Genomic DNA, 19,281 nt, shown 5'->3' with positions numbered 1-19,281 from the left:
TTAAACACGCTACCACTGTGCCAAAGTGGAGAACTAGCTTGCCTTTTTTCATTACTGAGGCTCAAAAACGACAGTTTGAGGAGCAGTTCCTGGCTTGCAGCATCTGAAACAGTTTACAGCTAGACTTTAAATATGGCTCCTGAGCCACTTACACTGGAAACTTTATTAGAAACCTGTCCAAAAGCCGGATTATATAATTAATGAGCAATGGTTTGGGCACCATGAAACTCACCTCACAAACACATTTTAACTGCAAACACTAAAATTCCACCCAATGTGTTATTTCCTGTTTTAACAAACTTTTTCAGGAAAAAATATGCCCATGAAAAATAATTTTACATCTTGGATAGACATAGATGTCAATGGCAAAATTGTCAATAGTTCCTCCTCTTCAGTCCCAGCTGATGAAATTGCTTCCATGTAGTATGTACTTTCTAATGAAATAAGTTGCATGGTTTTTGGCTACACACACACACACACACCCACACACACACACATACACACACACACACACACACACACACACATACACACACACAGAGGAATAGGGTATGATTCTCATTATCTAACAAATTCTGAAATGTCCTTTCAATTTACCGGCACACATACAACAGATGAAAGGTACAAATAGATTAGCTTTCACTGTTGTTGCAAGACTGGAGCACAATCCGTGGTAAATTTCAATTATTTACTTCCACACAATATGAATTATCATAAGACATAGAATTGACAGATTCAGTATTCCTTATAATTATATCAGGTAGTGCACAATGCATTAGTATGCTGCTGAAGCTTTAGTGTCAATTTGCAACAAATAGGTCAAACCAAAAAGGGTTACTTTATAACTCATTCGCAGGATGATGTTTTCAATGGAAAGACCAGCACTTACTCTCAGTCCCTAATTACCCCTGTGAAGGTAGTGGTTCTGAGATAGCTTCTTCATCTCTGCAATCCCTGTGGTGTAGGTACTGCCATTGTACTTTCAGGGAGGGAATTCCAGTATACTAAACCAGTAAAAATTAAGGAAATATTCATATATTCCCAAGTCAGAATGTTGTGCAACCTAATTAGTAAAAGGCCATCTTCTCTGTAAAGTTTTTTAGATCGAGTTTCAGGCCAATTCAATAGTGATCACTGAAGCAGAAAACAAGAAAATATTGTATTTCTTAATTTTAAAAGATGTCTAAGCATCTCTATGGAAGTGAAGCACAACAGGCTGAAAGTATATTTAGGTATTTTTGGTTTCTATGTTTCAGACTATTTTGATAAGCCTCAACTTCCTGAATCCCAGAGTGTTTCACTAGTGTTGATGCTTTGTAGTTTCCTTGGAATCAGAGAACCTTTTCAATAGATTCTTTTCCGTACCTTCTTGGAATCCTCACCTTTACAAAGACAGAGAATAATGTCACCCAAGATCTAGTTTATTATTAAAGACCTTAATGATATTAATGGCATTGAAAAAGACTGAGCTGGAATATCAGGACTTCCAACATCCCTGATCAGGAAATCTTTGGCAGCTGATTTGTTAAGTGAAACCGAACTTATGGGCTCAGCCTTTGGTTGAAGTTGGACACCCAAAGACTTAGAACAAAAGGTTGGTTTCTTTGGTTGCTTTTCAAAGAGAATGTAGAATCTTCATTGCACTTCAGGGCAGACAGAGAAGTGGCATAAGTCATATTTCCCATTTTACCCAAAGGTACCTGGGAACTGGCTATTCAAAGATCAATAAAAGAACCATTTGTTGACCACATGAAACTAGTGAACTTCAATAGGTATCAGGAAACCTCTTCTTGCCAGTTACCCCTAAATATTGTGTTATAAATTATGGAGTTACTGTGTGTATATTAACTTCAATAAGTGTCCATTACTTTGTTTACATTCTCTGAATTAGCTGAGATATGAATTTATTAATATCCCCCACAATAGTGACAAATCTGCAAAAATTTTTAAAATGTCTTGAATATTGAGATAAAATGCACTTCAGTTTCATGTCCACAATGCTTTTAATTGTTTACTGCTCATAAGAAGTGTGTTAAAGGAAGGTTATGTAAGACTTATTTTGAAAACAGTTTAGTTGTTCATAATAGAAAAATCTAGGTGTTACTACTCCTAGAACATTAAAATCAGGTTCATTATGAATGCAGAAATAGGTTAGGAAGAGAAGTTACAATGTCATTGTTGTTTGTGTCACTCCTATATGAATAGAATCAAATGACTACCTGTTCACACATCACATATTGAAACACAGCCCAAATGTAAGATGTGCAGAAAAGGAGTTTTGTAAAACCATCATTAACTTAGGATTTTTCACTAATAATGGTATATCTCATACTTCACTTGATTAGTTAAATCCAGTTTCCCTGTTCAGTAAGCTTGTGCATTTATGTAATTTTATGTTTACATTTTAAGAAGTGATGATAAATTTCTCTCCACCAAGAGGTTGATAAATGTGACAGTCCTGTATTCACTTGGGTGCTCCAATATCAGACATGACTGTAAACAGCAATAAATCAAACAACATGTCACATCAAAACAAAACATTTTAAAAAAGCATTTTTATTAATTACTGAATAATGTGAATTAATTTGTTAAAAAAAAAGTTAATTGACTGTAGCATTATCTTCTGGTTGTTCTTTGGTTTCTTGTACTCTAAAACTCTCTTTTTCAACACCTCCCCCCCAGTAATACCTAAGAAAAATAACCATTTGTCAAGTAATAAAGTACTGAAAATGTTTGACAATAGTTTTTCATTGGTTCACTGAGTTGATTTTGCAGCTAATGTCCAGTTGATGTTTTAAACAAAGGAGTGTAAAACAACAGGTTAAATTTCTATGAAGTCTTCCTCCTGCTCATTTATTGTAATTTTAGCAGAAAGTTCATAAAAATTCTAGAAAACTAGCACCCCATGTACTCCATTGGACCAGAATTTGCCAAACCAATAATGTTGAGTTTAATGTCACTTCTCGTTACTAGTATGTAAGTCATCTAGCAATTAGAGATGGAGGAGATGCCATGTATTTCATTAATTGCCACAGATTTCTAAATCATTTGTGCCACTTTGCCATTAATCTCTTAAAAGCAGCAATTCTCCTACAATTTCCCAATTGGGCTGCTTCTAACACCCTTAGTGATCAAAATTTATGTTCTTACAATATCAATTTACCCCTCCAGCTCAAAAAGGGAACAAATGAATCCAGCTAATTGCTAATTTAAGTTATCCTATTTGTCCTCTCGGTCTTAATCTAATCATTCTTCCCCTGATTTTATTTCTCTTTATGTGCTTGATTTGACTTTAATTCATCACATTTCTATCTGACTGTCCCTATTACTCAATCTTTAAATTTATCTGATTTAATAAATCTGATTTATTAAGGAAATACACAGTCCATCCTGACATTCATCAAGGTGTCAGATGGTACATTACTTCACTGTTTGACTAAAGAAAGATAGAACTTCATACAGCACCTTTCACGTCCAACATTCCAAAATGCTTTACAGTCAATTAAGTACCTTTGAAGTACAGTTGCTACATTATTAGCTCCTACTTTAGACAATTTGAGGCAGAAGGATTTCAGCTGAAATATTGGGGTGAAGGCATAACTACAAAGTTGGGTACCTGCTCAAGGAAATCTGGCTCTTATCTCTGGGTTTTCCGAGGCTCTTCTCAAAAGCAAGAGAGACAATTCCATATGCAGATTGCAGAAAAATATGTACGACCTCAACTGCGTTGTTGCCTAGCAAAGTTGATCCCACCCATCGATTATTCTACAAAATGTTTTTTATTTTCAAAAATAACAATATGCTTTATTCATGAAAAATCTCATAGTCACGAGAGCAGTTCCGTTCTGTGCAGTCTTTGCATATGGAGTTTGACTTTCCCGATAGTTCCAACAAACAAACCCAAGGCATTTCCTACTTATGCAAGATACTATTCTATAGAAATTGAATTTTCGCTTTGGGTCATCAGAAGAATGGTTTCTAAATCCCAAACCTGCCTGGAGAAGAAGCTGTCACTGGCCAGTGATTTTTAGTGTTAACTCTGTAATCGGCATGAAGACATGTTCTCTTTCCTATTATACATGACTAGAGGCCTAGACAAAGGACTCCCAGCTTGAAAGGGGCAGGTGGCTACAATAAATGGTAAATAACTGAGTGGGCTATTCAATATTGAAATATCGTCTCACCAACTTTTTAAAAAGTTTCAATAGAAATCGGTAAAAGCTCCTAGGTCATTGGAGGTGGTACAGGGAATGTGCGACAGCATCCTTCAACAAAATGGAATTTGGCTTCACTCTCAGTCAGATTGACAGGAAGGGCAAAAAAATTCCAAAGAACTGCAGCTGCTGGAAATCAGAAATGAAAACACAAATCACTGGAAAAACTCAGCAGTTTTTGCGGCATCTGTGGAGAAGAAGCAGAGTTAACATTTTGGGCCAGTGACCCTTCTTCAGAATTGAGTTTAGCTAGGAAAATATGCTGAAGATGGGGTGGGGATAAGGGGTTGGAGGAAAAGATAGGTGGAGATGGAGCATAGAGGGAAAGAAAAACAGTTGGGTAGACAAAGGAATGGGAAGAGGTCAGCCTGTGGAATCAATAGCTGCTAATGGGGAATATTAGTAGCTGACAGTGGGTTGTTCGTGGTAGCAGCCCAAGTGATGACAAGGTCTGGTGTATGGAGGTTGGGTAAGGACATGGGAGAAGGTATTCAGGCCCTAAAAGTATTGAGCTTGATATTGGGTCCTAAAGGCTGCAGCGTCCCCTATAGTTTCTGTTTCTGACAGGTCTGCTTGGAGTACTGGCCCCCTGGCCTGTTGGGTTCCCACCTCCATGTAGTTAAAAATGTACTGTGCCCCCCATCATGTTGTGAAACTGGCAGCTGACTGGAAAATCCCAGTTGGCCTGCTGTCAGTGCCCTTAACAAGGCTGTTAGTGAGACTAATTGATGTGCGGCAGCGGTCAGCCTAGCTGGGCTTCAATCTCAGTGACGCTAAACTGGTTAATACTGAAAAAAATCTTGGGACTATGGCATGCCAGCCAATGCCAGTTTTCTTGTGCCTTGTCTTCCTCCCTTCCCAACCTCACCAGAGCATAAACGTTTTGCGCATTGATGTCTACTGTGACTTTCTTAAAACATAAAAGTCATAAAATTTCCTTTGACAACACCTTCCTCCTTTAACAGGACTTTCCTGTTCTCATTCAGGGCCAATCAGAAAGTTTTACTAAGCAAATATCAGGATGTTTCAATGTTAATATTTTATCCATTACAAGAAGATAATTGGAATTTTTGGTCATAATTACTCTATTGATTTAACTAGTAACGGTGAATCTTCTCTCTCTCTTAATCACAAAAATCAACCCTAGATATTTATATCATGGCTGAACTACTTTCAACATTTCTCTCACCAAGACATCTTTGTCTAGCAGTCTCTGTGTCTGCGTCTGTGTCTCTGATGAACTGAATCCTACTTCACTACCAAGAGTAAAAGCCTATTCATGGTAAGATGCTGATTGAGAATATACACAAGCTGCATTTGATATGATCCAATCAAATAAAGTTTGCCAGCTATTTCAAAAGCAGAAAACATTTGACAGCTAGATCACATTCTACAGGCTAATCTTTGGTTCTGATTTATTTACAGATTATGATTCCTAAAAGCAAAAAAATTAACACAATAACTTTATGTAAGAACTGTTCCCAGAGGAATTACATGTTTAAATGTTAATTTCTCATATTCAACTGAAAACCATACAAAAAAATGTAGTTTTCCTGAGTTCTGAGAAATATTATAAGTTAATTAGTTTGGCATACAGTGATTGTTGTGATGGCAAGTCCAGCCAGAAATGAGCTAAAAACAACTGCAATTACGTGAATGACTGTATTTTAGAAAAGGTTCATCAGTTGAGGACAGAATTTTGACAAGGGCTTTTGAAGGCTCTTGCCCTCATCTGGATAACAGTAAGCAGCTAATTTACTGACACAGCCAGAGAGACCTCTTACAGTGCTGCACTTTCTCAAAATGGCACTAAATTAGATGCTCAAATCTGGAATCAGTGTTCCAAACTTTAACTTAATGATTCAAGCAACAGTGCACAATTAACTATTCCAAGTTAACACAGTGACCACAGAACTCATTAAAACTGCAATCAACGACCACAATTCTTATGAGGATCCTTCTACTCATTTCCTGTTACTTTGCTGAAAGGTGAAACAGTACTATTAGGTCAGAGTAAAAGCCATTTACATTATATTTAATCCAGGGGCTTCCCCAAATGGGGGTGACTCCAAGTGTAGATCACAAGCTGAAATATTGGGGTCACAAGCTCTGGGGCAGTAATGACTATCATGGAGCTCTGACTGGTTTATAAGAGCTGAACTCCCACTCTAACAGTCAATGCTTTCCTCATCCTGATATGCTCGCAGTTTCCACTGAGAAGTCACAAGTTTTCAAGCCTGAAAACTGGGTCACAGTGGGAAACAGCTTGGAATGTGCTGATCTAATCATACTGGAAGCAGAGATCACAAATTACTGTTTATGTAATTTGTGTAGCATTCCCACGACTCTCTCACCAAAATTATAATGATCAATCAGGAAAACATCCATGGAAATCTACCTTCTATATTTTAAGAGAACTTGAAGAGGAAAACAATTCAAGAGAAAAAAAACTGTAAATTATAGAAGATGATTTCAATTCTTAATGCAAACTTCAGAAAAGGTGTCATAGGCAAAGATGCATGGTAACTGGAGAAATAGGCAATTATGAATCTGGTTGCTGTTAAGCTTTCTCCAAGGCATTCACAGTGCATGAATTTTCATTACTTTACACTTGGATCTTTTCTGTTATGAAGATTGTTTTCAGGTTAAAGAATATTAAAAATATGAATCTGGAAAGTGGAATATTTTCTCATTCAAGCATCAAGTATCAGAGGTCTGAGGTGCAATAGTCCATACGTCTAGACAAGGAGGCCCAGGTTCAAGTCCCACTTGCTCTGGAGATGTGAAATAACACCACTGAAAAGACTGGTATAAATACCCAGCACCCAGTAACAAGCTCTCTGGGCCATGATAATATGATTAGATGCAGTATAATCCCATTCCAAGCTGCTGCAATAATGTGTCTCAAATGCAACCTTAAAGCAACACCCTGTGGTGGTGACATTTTTTTCATTTGTTACAGTACGGGAGTGAATTTCTGGAGGAGTCTCCCCTAAATTTGCAATAACTTCAGTAAAAGTGCCACAAAAGTGTAATGGCGGTTTACTGCATGGTTTTCCAGGATTTTCTATTTTTTGGGAGATGATCAGGAGAATGTCTCAAGGAAATTTACCTTCTTTGTGTTCTGTAGTCTCTTTCAGTGAGATTATTGATTTATTACTATAAGAAGTTGCCAAGAGCAATCTCCAGCAGGAATTACACTAAGACCCGCAATCTAATTTCACATAGGATGTTTATAGCAACACAGTCTCCTGTGTAATGTGATACAATGCAATCTACCTTCTCTATGGCATTAGTTCTTGAGCAAAAAATGTGTGTCAGGGTGCAGAAGACATTTTAAAGAAAGGCTTTGTACTTACATTTAGAGAAAGTAAAGGAGGTATAGGAAATGTTTTCAGTAAATGGACAACTGCAAAGGCAATTAGACATAATGGCTTTCTCAACTGCATCTTCCACACGGGGATCAATAATTCATAAAACGGATTCGTGTGTTACCGTTTAGGACATGTCCAAGTTTATTATTGCAAACCTCCACTATCAACAGGGTTTCCATTGCTTTTAGAATTATTGTACTTATTATATGAGAGAAGATAACATATTTGATAATTCAAGATAAATATTCTCTACAATAAATGATGATCAGCAAATAATGACAATCAAGTTATAACAATGATTCCAAAATAGATAACAACTTTCTCACACTGCTTTTTTAAAACTCATTCATGGGATGCAGGATCATCAAACTAGGTTATCAATTATAGGTCATCTTTAATATCCTGGTGTGAGCTGCCTTCCTGAACCTTTTCAATCCATGTGGTTTGCACAATGAAGCTGGGTAGGGAGCTCCAGAATTTCAACTAATGACAATGAAAGAATAGTAAAGGAACATGAAGTTGCTGGTGTGCCCATGAGTCTGCTATCCTTGTCTCTGCAGATGGCAGAGGTAAAGTGTTTAGGAGATTTTTTTTTCCTTTATTCATTCACTAGATGAGGGTGTCACTGGCTAGGCCAGCATTTATTGCCTGTCCCTAATTGCCCAGAGGGTAGTTAAGAGTCAACCACATTGCTGTGGGTCTGGAGTCATGTGTAGGCCAGACAAGGTAAGGATGGCAGTTCCTTCCTAGAGGAAGGCATTAGTTAACCAGATGGGTTTTTTTCCGATTCATGGTCATCATTAGATTCTTAATTCCAGATATTTATTGAATTCCAATTTCACCATCTGCCATGGCAGGATTTGAACCCAGATTCCCAGAACATTACCTGGGTCTCTGGATTAACAGTCCAGCGATAATACCACTAGGCCATCGCCTCCCCCGCATTGAAGAGTAAGTAATGGCAAAAAGTCAAAGCTTAAGGCTTTTTATCTGAATGCATGCAGCATTTGTAATTAGAGGAGTTAATGATACAAATAGAGAGGAGTTAATGATACAAATAGAAATAAATTCAGGTGACTGAATAGCTAATACAGAGATGGGTTTGCTAAGTGACCAAGACTGGGACCTCAATATTCAAGTGTATTCAATGTTGCAGAAAAATAGGTAAAAAGGTGAATAGCTTTGTTAATATAGAAAGGTGTTAGTGGGTCATGAATAGTGATGTAGGTGCAATAGATCTTGATGTGGAATCAGTTTAGGTGGAAATAAGAATAGCAAGGCAAAGAGGTCATGGGTGGGAGTCATCTACAGGCTCCCACAGAGTTGCCTCATTGTGGATAAAATATATATGAAGAAATAATGGAGGCAATTAAGAAAGGCACTAAAATTGTCAGGCGTGATTTCACTCAGTTTATTGATAAATCGGTGAAGGTAGGATGGAAGCTGATGTTATAGAATACATCAGGAACTTTTTTTTAAGAGCAGTATGTTACAGAACCTATCCAGGAACAGTCTATTTTAGACCTTGTAATGTGTAATAAGGTAGGATTAATATGAAATGTTGTAGTTAAGACTCGTCTCGTTGGAACCAATCACACGTAGTAAAATTTCAAAATCAGTTTACAGGTGAGGAGCTGAGGTCTTAAACCAGTATCATCAACTTAAATAAGGACAATTACAGAGATAAGTGTGGGATCCATCAAGGATACAAATAGGAAGTTGATAAAAGACAACAAGGGAATGGCAGATAATTTGAATCAATATTTTACATTGGTCTTTAGGGTGGAGGACATTAAACATTCCAAAAATAACAGATAAACAAGGTGTTAATAGGTGGAAAGATCTTGTAATAGTAATCTCTATCACAAGGGCTAAGGTATTTGACAAATTAGGGATTAAAGATTAAAGTCAGAAAGTCACCAGACCTGATGACCTGCATCCAAGGCTTTTAAAGGAAATGTTTGCAGAGATAATGAAGGCATTGGTTGAAATATTCCAGAATTTACCGGATTCCTGTCACTAATGTGGCACCTCTGTTCAAGAAGGGAGGCAGACAGAAAGCAAGAAACGATGGACCAGTCATCTGGCATTGAGAAATGCTAGAATCCATTACTAAGGAAGAAATAACAGGATATTTAGAAAAGCTTAGCACAATCAAACAGAGTCAACATGATTTTGTGAAAGGGAAATCATGTTTGACAAACTTGCTCGAGTTCTTGGAGGATGTAACAAGCCAAGTTGATAAAGAGGGGCGAATAGATTTAGTGATTTGAATTTCCAAAGACATTTAATAAGGTGGCACCTAAAAGATTATTGCATGAAATAGGAGCTCACAGTATTGGCAGCAATGTATTAGCATGGATTGAGGATTCAATATTTATGATAAAAGGGAATCAGGTGCTGATTAAGCAGGCTGCTTCGTCCAAGATGTTGTCTACATACTTGAATGCTGTTGGAGCTGCACTTCTCCAGGCAAGTACAGGGTATTTCATCACACCCCTGACTTGAGCCAAATGGATGCTAGATGTTAGTCTAGGGAGTCAGGAGGTGAGTTACTCGCTTTAGAATTCCCGGACTCTGACCTACACTTGTCGCAACATTTGTTATTGGCTGGTGCAGTTCAATTTCTAAGTAATACTAAACCCCAGGGTGCTGATTGTTCAGGGTACAGCTATTGTAATGCTATTCTATGTCAAGGGAAGAGGTTAAATTCTCTCTTACTGGAGATGGTCACTGCCTGACACTTCTGTGGCATGCATGTTGCTTACTATGCAAAAGCCCAAGTCTGAATGTTGTCCAATATTGCTGCATGAAGGTGCCAACTTGTTCAGTAAATGAGGAGTTGCAAACAGTATTGTACAGTATGCAATCCTCAGCAAACATCCCCACTTCTGACCTTATGCTGAGGGGAGGTTATTGATAAAGCTACTTTTGATTGTTGGCCATAGGGTATTTCACTGAGGTGCAATCCTACAGGGACATCCTAGGGCTGAGATAATTAGCCTTCAAGAACCACAACCATATTTATTTGTTCCAGGTATAACTCCAACTAATGTAGAGATTCCCCAAATCCCATTGACTTTAGTTTTGCTAGGGCGGCTTGACGGTAGTTCCAGTCATTTACTGCCTTGATACTAAAAGCAGTCACTCTTGTCTTACTTCTTCAACTGAGTACCAACAGCATTCAGTCATGATTGACCTGAATTCTCAGTCCTATTGAATGTAAATTTAGCCAGATCAGGCTTAGATGGTGCTGTTATACTGGACATGCTAGACCACTTTTTTTTAAAATTCATGGTGTTAATATAGACTTGGCTGGGGGAGGGGAGAAGCAAAGAGAATAAAGCAACAAAATCTGAGAGAGAAATATTGAACAATTGTGTCTTTGGAGATGTAGGAAGTTCACCCATTGCACTGAATACTTGCTCCTAGTTCTTTTGGTGGCTTGATTTTCCTTGCATCATTCTCAGATATAATTTAAAATTGTTCATGATTGAAATTGTTCATGACTGTTCATGGTTTTTATGTAATTTCCCTCACTTAATATATTAACCGTTACATCCCACAAATGGTCTGTAACAAAATTAAAACTTGACAATGACTAATAAGATGATTGGTGTACTCTGTTCTGATGAATGACCTGATATTACCATGTTGCTGTCGGTCTATGGCTTCTCTTGTACATCATTGATAAAGAGCAGCTAAGTTTGTTCTGATAAATCAACAAGTTTATCCAACAGTAGTGAAACTATTCAGGCCAGGCAAATGCCTAATTTAATCAGAATTCAATGATGAATTGGTTGATCCACTTGGGATAGTGATGAAAATGCTATATGAGGCCTCAAAGTTCCAAGGTTCAGAGGAGTAACTAGTTTGTGTTCCGAGTCCTTCATGTTGGCCAGCAACCTCGACTGAGAGCTTGCTTGTTTGATAACAATTTAGAGCTCAATGAGCTCACTTGCTACAGAAACTCAGCACCTAGCAGCTCCTGTTCAGTGAAACAAAATTAAGTAAACAGATGATGCCAGACCTGCTGAGCTTCTCCAGCACTTTCTGTTTTTATTTCAGTCTCCAATATCCACAGTGTATTACTTTTATTAACAGAAATTCTGGATTTGCCCAACGCTTATTTGAATGGCAAATGCTTTCTTTTATTCATTCATGGAATGTGGATATCTCATGTGGGCTGGCATTTATTGCCCATTTCCAGTTGTCCAGAGTGTAGTTAAGAGTCAACCACATTGTTGTAAGTTTGGAGTCACATGTAGACAAGACCAGGCAAGGGCAGCAGTTGGATTTTTCATGATAATCAGCAATGGTTTCATGGTCAACATCAATGCCTAATTCCAGATTTTTGTTGAATTCAAATTCCACCATCCACCATGTCAGAACTTGAACCCAGGTCCCCCAATCAGTCATGCAATTGATGGCAGAGCAGACTTGATGGGCTGAATGGCCTAATCATGCTATGTTATTTTATAGTCTTATGATCATTATCCTGATCTCTGAATTAATAGTCAAGGTTCATTAGCCATTATTTAGTTCATTTCATTTTTTTTTAAATAGGATGTGGGTGTTACAGGCAAGGGCAGCATTTGTTGTCTATCCCTTGTTGCCTTTGAATTGAGTTGCTGGCTAGGCCATTCCAAAGCACAGTCAGCCACGTTGCTGTGGGTCTGGTACGGGTGGCAGATTCACTTCCCTAAAGGACATCAAGGACAAGATGCTATTGTCAATGTCACAATTACTAGCCTTTATTTATGAACTACATTCAAATTTCAGCAGCTACGATGGTGCGATTTGAATCCAAACTCTCGCACTACGCCACCATATTCTATTCCCCCATCCCTATTCATCAGGGCAGTGGCTGGCATTCAAACCGAGCGCTTATTTTTTCGTCCAAATGATCTATCGACGTTCACACACTCGTTGTAATCCATAGTACATCTAACATACATGGTGAGCACGATTAGAAGACTTAATTAGCATTAGTCTAATTCGCTTCAACAACTGATATGATCTAATAGAAGTGACAGAAAGGAAATCGTCGAAGGAAATATGCTTGCTCAAATCGACATTAATCAGGAAAATGTTAAATCTATTCGTATTTGGGTATTACTAGAAAGTGTAACGCTGAATTGTCAGTAAATCCATCAATTTGAACAGAATAGAAAGCGAGTAGTGCGCGGGTCAGACAGTGAAGTGTACCAATTTTAAAATGCTGTGCATCCCGGATCTAATCATCTATATATTATTAGAAAATCTAACGTTAAAAGCTGCCCCTGTGACAAAGATAAAACTTCATACTGAATGCGCCAATACCGAATTTGACCTGTGGACTATTGTCCGACCTATTGCAGGAACCGGGAGTTGCTGGCATTTAGGTGGGGTGGAACAGAGGAAGATACAAGGATGCGGGACGTGAACGTCATTACAGTTTTGTTGGGCAGAATGGCCAATTTCTATTCTGAGACTTTATGTCACCTGTCTACCCCCTGGCGGTAAAAGAGCAGACTGCGCCCTTTCTAGCTTAAGTACTGAGCGAAAAAAAACACTGGCACAACCTTGCATTATTTTTTTAAATTCTCTGAGATAAGGACAGATTATCTCTCAATGTAAAAGGCTGGGACTATCTATTCTGCAATCGAATCTGGTGAATGCAGTTAGATTTTGCGCCGAGCTGCCTGTCAGATTCACCCACCGGGACCAGCCATTTTATGGAAGTGGATCTCTGGCAGCTCGCAGCCAGGGATGGCTCGGTTCACTGGATCTGGTGAACAGCGAAGCATCAACATGGATCAGATCTCCGCCTGGCCATGAAATGTTACAATATCCTTTATCTCACGCAGTCTCACACCTGATCAGCGGCACGTCGGTGATTTATCAATACATCAGGTTCGAACTCAACAAATGGTCCTATAATAAATGGCATGAAGTGAACTTGTGTGAGAGCGGCAGGGCTAGTGAGGGAGCTTTTCTCTTTTATCTAAGTTCGGTCCCCATCTCCTTTGAGATAATCGTGACGTACATCGGACGCTGTGCTGAAGAGAGAGGAACGCGTTGTGCTGCACAGAGAACTGGATGTGTCGCATCAATATTCATAAGCCCCTTGAACACACATACACCATGTAATTTTAATCGACAGCAGTGGGCACAGAGATCTGTCGAGATTTTTTATTCTAATGCCGTGCGAAATTGGCCAACACCTCCGCAGATCTAACAACGATTCTGTTCAGGAGGAGATACTTTCAAAAAAAAGGGGCGCTTGGTTGTCTTAGAATTTCATTTCCAATCGTAACCTCTCGCCCCCAAGTGATTTTTATTTGCAACTGCCACCAGAGTTATTACACTCATTTCCACTTCTCCTAACCCCTTCACACCTCGTCGAGTCACAATTTCAAGAAGGAAGGCGGGCATATATTGAAAACAAGCATTAGCATCACGAACCATCGATTTCAGAAACCCCATTTGTTAAAAAAAACGGCCTTGGGTCATATCATGCGTTCTGGAGCAAGTTGGCTCAACTGAAAAGTGCCTTTTGGAATCCCATTGTTCAAATTCCCAGCACGACGCTGTTGCTGAGCTTTTATTTTAACTTGATCCTAGATGTTATTTCTTACATATACGAAGTCAGTTTAGTTTCTGCAGCAGAGGCAAAACATCGAATCTAGTCGGTCATTAGCAGCCAGCAGCCATTGAAGAAATTGCACACATACAGAAAAAAAAGCTAACACCGAACAACGAACAAACACAAAGCAAGTTCAAATGCACATTTGGGACGTGACTTAAGTTGCACTGGTAAAAAAAACCCAGTTGGTTTTAGTACCTGGTATGGGGTCTTCTCCCCAGTAACTCAAGAGCTGCATATAGAGCTCATTTCCTAATGGGGTGTGATTATCTGATGCGGTGGATCATAGTTGCCCCCTCCCACCATTTTCAGCAATCTATAACGCAGATGGGCTCTGCTTTATAGAATTGTCTGAGCCGCTGTTACACGTTCTTTCGGGAGCACACTACCAACTCTTCCCATTCCAGGGCCAAAAAAGAAACATAATTGCAAGCTGCAAACAAAAGAGATCCACTCTGTAAGCAATGTTAGCTCGGTCACTAGCTGAATGGAGCTGAAGTCTCCATCTCCCTTGAACAGTACTGACACAGTGGGCTAAATGTTGGTTATACCACTGCAGTGGTGTGACGTCAGCTGGAGATCACTTACTTTATGATGGGACCTCATCTTGTGACTTCAGAAAGTAATAAATAATAGTTAAATAATAATTCAATAATAAATGGATTCAATATTGAGAGGAGGGTAATTATTAAGGTGCCGAGATTGGTTTCAAGCCTGAGTTGATTGTTAAATCCTCCCCGACATAAGAATCCATTGGCACTCGGCCGCTTGTCGGTTATCACACTAATTCACTCAGTAGCGATGTGAGTCACATATCTGATTGAGTGCTAGACATCACTGCTCATCCTGCTTCCAAACAGGGAATCAACTGCTACTAAATGTGTATGCGGGAAACGTTTCAGTTCACTTCAGGGAGATATCCAGTTACTGAAATGAGTATGGCTTTTCTAATGCGACCTTTAACGCTCACTACAGTTTACTTTCCCAGACGTACGCGACAAAACAGCCTGACACATACAGACAACAGCGCCTCCAGCCAGACCTAAAGTTCAGCCAGACCAATATTGAAACGAAAAACGAGAGGTTAGCTGTCCCTTCTCATGCTCAGGGATACGAGCATTCTAATACATCTAAGTGTCCGCCTCAGTCACAAAGACTACTTACATGCATTAGTAATGGCGAAGCTGTTTGCCACCTCCAAATTATCAACATGGGGCGTTAGCCTCAATTCATGGGAATTATGCTGAAAAATTCCTAAACGAAACGCACTGTATTCCTGATCTGCGCCTCTTGGGAATAACCCTCCTAGAATAGAGAAACAGCAACGGGTTTAATCCGATTTATTCACAATTCATTGAAGGAAGTTTATCCAAGTGGTAATATATTCGTTATCAAAAGCAAAATTAGGTCATTTTAATGCATTCAAATTGAATCTATGGACGCTGAAATATTGAGAGATTAAAAATCTCGATCAAGCGTTTTCTACCAAAGCCAGTGATGGAAGGCATTATTACAGAGAATACCGAAGGCGAGCACGATCGATACAACAAGTCTTTTTCACAGCAGGTTCCGGGGAAAAAAGAGATTTTATGGTTTGTTTGATAATTACAGTTATTCTGCTTCAAGGAAACTCACCTATTTGTACGCTGGTGGGAGAAGAGGCACCAAACGCCAGTCCGCAAACCCAAGAAGCTAGGAAGACCGATATATGCTGCATAATCTTTTGCATTGCCGAAAAAAACATATACTGCAGGCTCGGTATAGTCCTTCCCTTTTAGGATTTGTCGTGAGGCTCAGATCCCTTGCATAACGCTGTTATACGAGAGAAAGGGGAAAAAAGAAAGAGGAAAATAATAAGCAGCTCGTTGGCGAACGCTGTCTTTCCCGATTGAAAAGGCGGCAGCAGGAGCACTAAGAAGATGTGAGAAGCAGTTTTAGCACTGCGCTTTACCCAGCAACACCTCTCACTACAGCCACGCTGCCAGAGACCTGTCTTGATTCTTAATAAATCCGAACGCACGAACATAACCGATCGGTGACCGAACACATGTGCATTGCTACCTACCAATCCATAGCACTTCATTCAGATTCATCAGGCGTCCATATTTTTCAGAATGCTTTTGCTTGTCCTGTTTATTTTAATATTGTCACAGTATTTCCAGATATTAACGCCACTATTACAATGATTCAATTTAAGGTGCAAAGTGTGAGAATGGAAAAAAAAGAACCAAATATCCCTTAGTATGCCCGTGTTATTCATGCTTCTGTTGACAATTTTGACAATTTTATTTGTAACCCTCTATTAATAACCATAACATATTTTAGTAATCTTCCGTTTTAATAATCCACTAAGAAGCTTATTTATTATGCATGATTTTGTTGCTACCGCGCTGTTTTACTCATACCTCATTCCTTACAGTCAACGTGAAACAATCATGAGAAAACGCCAGTTACACACAGACACAAATTGTCATCCCCTTAGTGAAGACCAGCATCACAGCAAGGTGGTTAATGTTTGTCTGCTGTGACTGTTTAGTATTGTCATGTTTGTTGAGTTGGTTATAGCATTGAGTAATCAATGTTTAACTTTATATTCGAGATTTTCACATCCATATTTCTGATAATTGGAACAAGCAAAGTTTAAACCAATAGAGGTAATTTCTGTTGCCGGATCATTAATCTAAGTGTTATTGGGGTAGATTCAATCTAGTACAAAAACAGAAATTGCTGAGGAAACTCAGCAGGTCTGACAGCATCTGTGTAGAGAAAACAAAGTTAACACTGCCAGGCCTACTGAGTTTCTCCAGCAATTTCTGTTTTTGTTTCAGATTACCAGCATCCACAGTTCTTTGTTTTATTTTAGAATTCAATTTGGTCTTGGCTATATTCTGACCATATTTTATCCAAGTTTGGCTCTTGATTATAAGGAACCCCACGATGTAGATATTGTAGAATATGATGTTTGGACGAAAAGAGAAAGACACCTGAACTGACCAAACATTTAATAATTTCATGATTGAAGATATCTGCTTATTTTCGGTCAATTATAAATCTAATTTTAACTCAAATTCAAATCAGATAGAGGAGGGCGCGGCATAACGGAGGCGATTTATGGAAAGTACTACTCAGGAAAATGACTAACATCTTTTATATATTTTAAGTTGCAATGTCAATGGCACCAGAGGTATTTATTTTGGAGTGAAATAGGCTAATATGTTAACCAACACAACGGAGATAACACGCATTGATTCTTCCTAACGTGTGAACTCAAGCAGTGATAATTACCTGTGGCTGCCGTCAAATTATATGTGTCATTTTAAACATTTACTTATAAAATAAATATAGCGACGTGATTGAACCCTTCCTTTTCCTTCGAGCACGATGACTACCTTAATTATGAATTGGAGTTAAATATAATCAGTATGTGATCATTAGAACATCTCTTTTTTAATAGAAGACTGTTGCCTGAACAAGAGAAAATGGGCTTCAATGGAAGTATTTGTTGATAAACAGCTCTCATCTTTCGATTTAGGAGTGATAGATTTAGAACACATCCGTTTGCCTCTTATTTCCGCGACTTGTAGCCAAATCATTGAATGAATGGGATAACTCACCTGGGTAGACTGATATTAATATCGTGACCGATATATTACTGGTTTAAAACGAACACCGTACATCTTGTTTTTGCAGTTGCAATGCATCGTATGATTTTAAATGTGTCAGGGTGAAATGTAAAACCAGGAGAAGGCTCAGACAGAGGCGGCACAGGCTGAGCCGAGCCAGGAACAAAAACAGGAGTTGCTGGAAAAACTCAGCAGGTCTGACAGCATCTGTGAAGAAAAAAAAGTTAACGTTTCGGGTCCAGTGACCCTTCCAGGGAACCAATCGAGCCAAGTTTTCTTTTAGACAAATAACTGTTTCCATCTATAAATGGTCTAAATAGCCGATCACGTGTGTGTTCGGTTTGCGTTTAAAATGGTCATTCGCCTTAAGTTTAAAGGGCTAATTAACACCACATATTAGTCCCTGCTAACTATGTTTTGTAGAGCTTGGTTAATGAAATAATGACAAATATAGGTGAAAAATTCAGAGGTATTGAAGGAGTAAGTAAAGTGATTAACTTACTGAAGGAATAAGTAAAGTGATTTACCAAAGGAAGAAGTAAAGGCATTAACTTTTAAAGACATTAACTTACTGAAGGAGGAAGTAAAGAGATCAACAACACAAAGGACCTTTAGATCGAACTTTACACAATCAAGATGAAACTTCCGCTGAAACAACAAATCCTGTCCCGACAACAATAGAAGCGCTAACCGTCACCCGCTTTGCCAAACGCCGGCAACAGATTAAAGAACTGTGTACATGACTTGGGGCGGGGCGGGGTTGGCGCGTGATAGCAAATGTATATAACCTTTGAAATCGTCTGTAATAGCTGAGAAGTTTGGTGAGGCCCCTTTGAGGTCCCTGCTTCTCCCAAAAGCTTTTGTTAATAAACTGTGTCTGACTCACTGTAGCATCGTACTTGGTAATATTTTACCGACAACAAATTGGCGTAGTCGGCAGGATCCTGTCTACGGTCCGGACAGCGTGGCCACGGCCCGGACACCGGGACAGGACACTGAACACAAAGTTAAGTGAGTTGGACCACAGTAGTTTAATGATCTGTTGAGTGTGAATGTGAGCCTGTCTGTCGTTTGAGTTGAGCAAAATCGGACAAGGAGGTACCCGTCTCTCACGCGCAGCCTGAACCGGTTGTTAAGAAGGGATTCCCCCACGCGAAGGTCAGGACCCTAAAGTGGGTGTAGAGACTGGAGAAGAGGTACCTGGGATGAGATACTGAAACGCACAGTGCGAATGTGATGTGTGAAACCGCCAGAGAAAGTAGTAAAGCGGAATACGGGGACTTGATCACTCCCACAATAGGTATTGCCGGGTGAGACGCGGCCGGTGGGAAAACACGAACAGGACATGACCTGATGAAGGGTCTAGGCCCGAAACGTCAGCCTTTCTGCTCCTATGATGCTGCTTGGCCTGCTGTGTTCATCCAGCTCTGCACCTTGTTGTC

General features: G+C 39.1%; 1 protein-coding gene across 5 annotated transcripts in view; it reads right to left on the bottom strand.

The window, feature by feature from the left end:
• Positions 1–18,445, bottom strand: part of gria2b (glutamate receptor, ionotropic, AMPA 2b) — a 143,649-nt gene extending 125,204 nt beyond the window's left edge. For 4 of the 5 annotated variants that reach the window (XR_007262880.1, XM_048601051.1, XM_048601033.1 and 1 more), the window contains exons 1-2: positions 15,852–16,153; positions 15,381–15,521 (exon numbers count right to left, since the gene is read on the bottom strand). Coding sequence is in view for 4 of the 5 variants with exons in the window: in XM_048601051.1 (XP_048457008.1) it covers positions 15,381–15,521; positions 15,852–15,960 (250 nt within the window). In the remaining variant the exon portion in view is untranslated. Of the gene's footprint in view, positions 1–15,380; positions 15,522–15,851; positions 16,154–18,411 lie in introns of those variants that run through there. The other variant, XM_048601037.1, reaches the window with a different exon arrangement.
• Between the last annotated feature and the right edge of the window lie 836 nt (positions 18,446–19,281).

This window comes from Rhincodon typus, chromosome 1 (assembly GCF_021869965.1).
Source record: "Rhincodon typus isolate 14 chromosome 1, sRhiTyp1.1, whole genome shotgun sequence".
Taxonomy (NCBI): domain Eukaryota; kingdom Metazoa; phylum Chordata; class Chondrichthyes; order Orectolobiformes; family Rhincodontidae; genus Rhincodon; species Rhincodon typus.
Note: the sequence above shows the minus strand (reverse complement) of the source record. Positions and strands in the feature narration are given on the sequence as shown.